A 6,654-nucleotide genomic window follows, 5' to 3' on the forward strand; every position below is an offset into this window, starting at 1 on the left:
CCTCAGTCACTCACTAGCTGAGTGACTCAGAGCCAAGTTACTTAACCTCTGCTTGCCTTAGTCTCCTCATCTGAAAAGTGGAGATGATAATAGCACCTACCTTGCAAAGTTTTTATGAGATCGGACAAGATTATATTTGTAAAATGCTCAGCACGGTGCCTAGCATATAGTGAGTTATTACTTGGTTAATAAGCTAAGCAGAAGGGACAGGCTGGCATTTTTGGAGGGGTGCAGGGGTACTCTTTCTTTTGATTTTGTATCCTTGGCACTTAGCACAGGGTCTGGCACATAGTTGGCAATTAATAAATGGGTTTTGTTTGATTGTTGTTTCTGCAAAGAACAGTGACTTGAGCAAGCTTTCTTTAAATATTGTTTTCTTTTCTCATGGAATCCTAGATTTAAAGATGTACCTCCCAGAGCATCTGGTTCATCCTCCTCATATTACATTTTGATGAAATCGAGGCCTCGGGGGAAGGGAAAAGGGGACTGACCTGGCCAAGGTCTCCTGGGGGGGGGTCGCCGAACACTTACTTTCAAGTCTTGTTGTCTCTTGATGTTGCTTTGATACATTTTAGAAAATATCTACAGTTTGACAGAAATACTATTAATAACATATTTTGAATACCCATTCTTAGAAGTCTAATTTTCCTTTATTTTGAACATTTTATAGTCTTTGGAGGTACTTGACAGTTAATTTATTGAATGAGACCACTGACTTCTAAGGATGTTGGAAATGTTGACCTAGAGTGAAAATCTAAGAAGAGTCACATGTGAGAACGTTGCAAAAATGAGGACTTAGAAAACTGCACATTTGTACTTGAATCCTCCTTCCCCAGGGAGGAGCTACACTGAGAAAGTCCTTCATGTAAAGACTTTCTTCTGAATTGCCCTGTGTAGTAGGAGGTATAATTGCTGTTATTACCATTTTAAGAACCAGAGAGGATAAACTGAGGCTCAGGGAGGTCAGGACTTAGCACCCTGAGGAGTTAGGGCTCTTCTTTTGCATATTTAATTAGGATATTTTAAGGTACAGTTTGATTAAGTACCTAAAATTTAAGCCTTTGGAAATTATTCACTGATGTGAACTGCATAGTACCATAACTGAAAGGCGCTCTCTCTCTCTCTCTCTCTCTCTCTCTCTCTCTCTCTCTCTCTCTCTGTCTCTCTCATTCTCTATTTACAAAGAGAAAAATCGTTAACTGTAAAGGGTGTGACATTGTATACCATGAAGTGGTTTGCAAATATTAGTTATGGTAATCTCATCATATCCTAAATGTGACTTAGCATTATTTTTATTTTATTTTATTTTGAACTTAAACACCAAATAAAAAAAAAAGAGAGACTATTTTCACATCCACATCATGATTCTTCATTTCATACTTCTTTGCTTTTTAAAAAAGGTGTATAGTATATTTCACACATTGCTTTCAAAATAGTCCACTTGTCTGTGCTTCCTTCTGTTCTGGTCACTTAAAAATGTTTTTGTGGACCAAATAAGAGATAGAAAGCATTATGAGATGTAAGATGGATAATTTTGATTATATTAAATTTAAAAGTTTTTGCACAAACAAAACCAATTGAACCCATGTTATAAGAAAAGCAGAAAGTTGGGAAAAAATTTCATATAGCAAGAGTCTCTGATAAAGGCCTCATTTCTCAAATACATAGAAAATTGAATCAAATTTATAAGAATACCAGTCATTTCCCAATTGATAATGACCAAAGGATATGAACAGGCAGTTTTCAGATGAAGAAATCAAAGCTTTCTATATTCATGTGAAAAAAATGCTCTAAATCACCGTCAATTAGAGAAATACAAATTAAAACAACTCAAGTATCATCTCACACCCATCAGATTGGCTAATATGACAGAAAAAGAAAATAGTAAATGTTGGAGGGAATGTGAGAAAATTGGAACACTTAACATATTGTTTTGGGCAGTTAGGTGGTGCATTGGATAGGATGCAGGGCCTGGAGTCAGGAGATCCTGAGTTCAAATTCAGCCTGAGACACTTACTAGCTGTGTGACCCTGGGCAAGTCAATTAACCCTGTTTGCCTCAGTTTCCTCATCTGGAAAATTATCGGGAGAAGTAAATGGCAAACCACTCCTGTGTCTCTACCAAGGAAATGCCAAATGGGGTCATGAAAAGTCAGACACAATTGAAAAATGATTCAACAACAGCAGCAGGGGCAGCTAGCCTCAGACACATCATACTTACTAGCTGTGTGACCCTGGGCAAGTCACTTAACCCCATTGCCTAGCCAAAAAACAAAACAAAAAAACCAAGTGCAGTGTTACTGGAGTGGTGACTGACTCAACCATTCTGGGGAGCAATTTGAAACTATGGCCAAAGGGTAATCAAACTGTGCATACCCTTTGACCCAGCAGTACCACTGCTCGATCTGTATCCCAAAGAGATTAAAAAAAAAAAGGAAAAAGGACCTATCTGTACGAAAACACTCACAGCAGCTGTTTGTGGTCCCAAAGGATTGGAAACTCAGGGGATGCCCATCAGTTGGGGAATGGCTGAACAAGGGACATATGACTGTGATGAAATTACAATTGTGCTGTATGAGAAGGCAAACAGGGTGATTCCAGAAAAACCTGGAAAGACTCACCTCAACTGATGCAAAGTGAAGGGAGCAGAACCAGTAGAACACTGTTCACAGTAACAGTCACATTGTGCAGCAGACTTAGCTCTTCTCAGCAATGCGGTGACCCAAGACGACTCAGAACGACTCAAGGAAAAATACTGTCTGCCTCCAGAGGAAGAACTTAGGGGGGCAGAATGCAGAGCAAAGCATACTATTTTCTACTTTATTTTTTTCATGTTTTTTTTTTTCTTCCTTTTTGGTCTGAGTTTTTTTTCACAACATGACTAATATGTAAATATGATTTGCAGATTGCACAGGTATAACCTCAGTCAAATTGCTTATCATCTCAAGGAGGGGGGAGAAAGAGAATTTAGAACTTAAAATTTTAAAAAAAAATCAATGTTCAAATTGTTTTTAATCACGTAATTAAAAATTGTTTAAAAATGTTTTTGTGGGCCTCAGTTTATTGGTATCACTCTACTAGCCTCCTTCTCCCTCTATTAGCCCACTCCCCTCTCCATTTAAAAACACAAATGAATAGAGGTAGTTAAGCAACCCAGGTCCACCCTCTGCCTGTGCCTTCCTTCTGGCCCTTGACACGTCCAGGGCTTTGGAGGCCTGTGCCAGAGAGACCAGGGGCAGGCCCAGAGACGGACCATGGGTCATCCGTGGGCCTGAGAGGCTCTCCCTCAGTTGGCTGCTGGGAGACTGCACACTGCTTCCAAGGAATAGGCAACTGTGTGTCTCTGTGGGAGAATGACTGCAGTTGTGGACAGTAGTTTTTTTAAGCCACGTTTTTGGCTAGTCCCTTGTCTTTAAATTCAGTGGGATTCAGCAGCCATTTAGCAAGTGGCTCCCTTCCAAAATGGTTGAAGAGGGAAGCGACAGATGTTGGAGGGAATGTGGAAAAATTGGGACACTGATTCATCGTGGGTGGAATTGTGAACTGATCCAACTATTTTGGAGAGCAATCTAAAATTATGCCAAAGAGTTATTAAACTGCCCTTTGACCCAGGAATACCATTCCTGGGTCTGTTCCCAAAGATGATTAGGGAAAAAAGAAAAGAACCCATATGCTCTTAAATATTTATAGCAGCTCTCTTTGTTGTGGCAAAGAACTGGAAATTGCAGGGATGCCTATCGATTGGGAAATGGCTGAACAAGTTGTGATACATGATTATGTTGGAATACTACTGTGCTATAAGAAATGATGAGCTCAGTGATCTTAGAAAAACATGGAAAGACGTGCAAGAAGCAATGAAGAGTGAAATGAGCCAAACCAAGAGAATGTTGTATACAGTAACAGCAATATAGTTTTTTTTCCTTTCTTTTTTTTTTCTTTTTTTTGCTAGGCAGTGGGGTTAAATGACTTGCCCAGGGTCACACAGCTAGTAAGTGTCAAGTGTCTGAGGTCAGATTTGAACTCAGGTCCTCCTGAATCCAAGGCTGGTGCTGCGCCACCTAGCTGCCCCAGCAATATAGTTTCAAGAATGACTGAGTGAATAATTTATTTTGACTATTATAATTACCCAAATTAACTATAAAGGACGTACGAAGAAAGATGCTATCTGCATCCAGAGAAAGAACTGATAAGTAGAAGTATGTTTAGAATAGTTTTACATATCTATCTATCTATCTATCTATCTGTCTAATGGTAGCCATCTCCACAGTGGCAGGGGGGGAGGAAGGAATAAAAAGGAACGAAAAAGACATTTACATGATAATTTTGTTATATATTTAAAAGCAATAGCCAGTTGTGCACAGTGGATTTGTACTTTTATGTGTAGTCATCTTTTTTATTATACTGTTAATAAAATGCTTATTTTGTTCCGTAAATTAAAAAATAAAATAAATGTGAAAAAAAAAGAAAGTAAATGTCTCACTTCTGCCTGGTATTGTGCTGGGGATACAGAGCCAGAAAGGGCAGTTCCTCCAGAAACCATCTTCTCCTTGAAGGAGGGGAGGCTCCTTGTACCCAGATAAGTCAAGAGAGAATATGGAAAGAGTAAATAAAGAGTAGGGTGACAGGGGATCTCTGACAGTGGATCTGGTCAGGGAGGCCATGAGTCAAGGAGTGATGGGAAATCAATCTGGGGAACAAAGTGGGAGCTTGGAGGGAGGGGTGAAAGTCTTGGGATATACAACCCATGGGGGGTTGTATTTTATCCCGGGCCCCTTTAACAACTGTCAGGAAGCTGCTTTCCTTTTTATCTTCTCCGTCTTCTCTTGACTGTGTTCAGCTGGTGAGATGTCGGGTCACCTAGTCCCTGGTGATCAGGTGGAAAAGTGGTCGGATTTCCTGCAGCCTCCGCCTATTTCTGATTAACACATAGGATCAAGTTGGAATGAGAACAGAGTTTTTTCTTACAAAACTTTTTTGCTTTTTTATTCGATTTGCCCACTTAAACAAATTGTAAATCTCAAATGAGAAGCCTCCTTCACTCTGTTTTAAATAGAGCTTCAGCTTCTTAGCACCAAATGTCTGGATTATTTGGAGATTTTCTGAAATGGGAAAAAGAATTTGTAAATACTGTTGGGTTTGGATTTTCTGTGATGGCTAGTTTTAGTGCAAGGAAAGAGAATTTGACTTCTTTTTACTTAGTATTTTTATGTAAACTTTTCCTGGACTATTAACATAATTAATTTTAATTTCTTGAGCATCTCTAAGCTCATAGTCATGAGGGCAGGCCATTAGGAAGCCAATCTGGAACCGTTGAGGGATTTAGTGTTCTCTTGTGCTGTTGTTGTGATTTCAGGCAGGTAAGTGGCTCAGTAGATGGAGTGCTGGGCCTGGAGTTAGGAAGAACTGAGTTCAAATTCAGCTTTAGACAGATGAGCTAGGTGACTCTGGATAAGTCATTTAACCTTTGACATCTTTGAATTGGTGATGAGAGTAGCACCCACTTCACTTAGGGTTGTTGAGGATAAAATGATATAATATTTTGAAAGTGCTTTGCATACTTAAAAGTTCTGTATAAATGTTAGTTGTTGCTGTCATCATCATCATCAGCATCACCTACCACTACCACCAACTGTCATTGTATTAAAAATTCTGGCCTTAAGAAAAATATGATTAAAGAATTGTTTTCATCATCTAAGAGCATGGTAGGCAGCTATAAATTATGGCATGAGATAGATAACATTAACTTGTCTTCTAGGTTTTTTGAGCTGTTGGTAGTGGTGGTGAAGTGTTTAGATATTTAGGGCCAGTTCCTCAAAGTACCTTGACCATAAGTAAATTAATCTGCTTTTATACTTTGGTTTTTAACTCCTCCAAAATATTCAGCATTTGGGGAAGTACTGGCACACTTCATTACAGATTGGGTGTATAGAGGAGGGAATAAATGTTTATGTAGCGCTTGCCCTGTGCCCTGCACTTGAGAAATGTCATACAGACATATATCTACCGCTCTGGTAGAAAGGGAGATTTATTTTATACCTCATTGATGACTTATTAGTAACTCTAAGACTTAAGAAACAAGTTGATTTCTGGAGGGTTTTGTTTTTTTTTTAATTCGTTGTTGTTTTACAGAACAACTTGGGGGATATTTTTTGCTTGTGAGAAACAAATTTGTCAGAATGGAATTCTGAAGCTCTAATACTTGTCATTTAAAATTCTGCAGTAGTTTGGTGAGTGCTGTTAGTGGGTAGATGACATGATTATTCAGTGTTAGGAAATACTTTCCAAATCCCTTTAGCTAACTGTCTTTGCCGTATGTGTCTGGCCACTTGTCACACGCCGCCCCCACCCCCCCCGGATATACTTTATCATGGATGTGCTTTTTAAATGATAGAGTATGATTTATATAACTATAACTGCATGCTTTTTCTCCTGTAGGGGTTTTGTGGTCACTCTCTTATTTGGAAAAACCAATTCCGAGAAATACCTGGAGCAGTGTGAGCACTCCTTCCTTCCTCCAACCTCCACAGGGATTCCTAAGGTAAGCCCCTTGAAGGGCTATACAGGGGGCATTCCCGTCCAGGGACAGGAGCTGCTCTTATGTTGGTGACGATGGTGATGGTGATGGTGATGGTGATGGTGATGGTGATGGTGATGG

At 39.4% G+C, this 6,654-nt stretch overlaps 1 protein-coding gene across 3 annotated transcripts in view; it reads left to right on the forward strand.

Annotated features, from left to right (window-relative positions):
• The window catches only part of SNX13 (sorting nexin 13), a 120,547-nt gene that overhangs the window by 35,537 nt on the left and 78,356 nt on the right, over positions 1–6,654 (forward strand). For all 3 annotated transcript variants that reach the window (XM_027872260.1, XM_027872259.1, XM_027872257.1), the window contains one exon: positions 6,435–6,537. In XM_027872260.1, coding sequence (XP_027728061.1) covers positions 6,435–6,537 — 103 coding nt within the window. The remainder of the gene's footprint in view (positions 1–6,434; positions 6,538–6,654) is intronic.

Source organism: Vombatus ursinus, unplaced genomic scaffold (genome assembly GCF_900497805.2).
Source record: "Vombatus ursinus unplaced genomic scaffold, bare-nosed wombat genome assembly UNPS02014799.1, whole genome shotgun sequence".
Taxonomy (NCBI): domain Eukaryota; kingdom Metazoa; phylum Chordata; class Mammalia; order Diprotodontia; family Vombatidae; genus Vombatus; species Vombatus ursinus.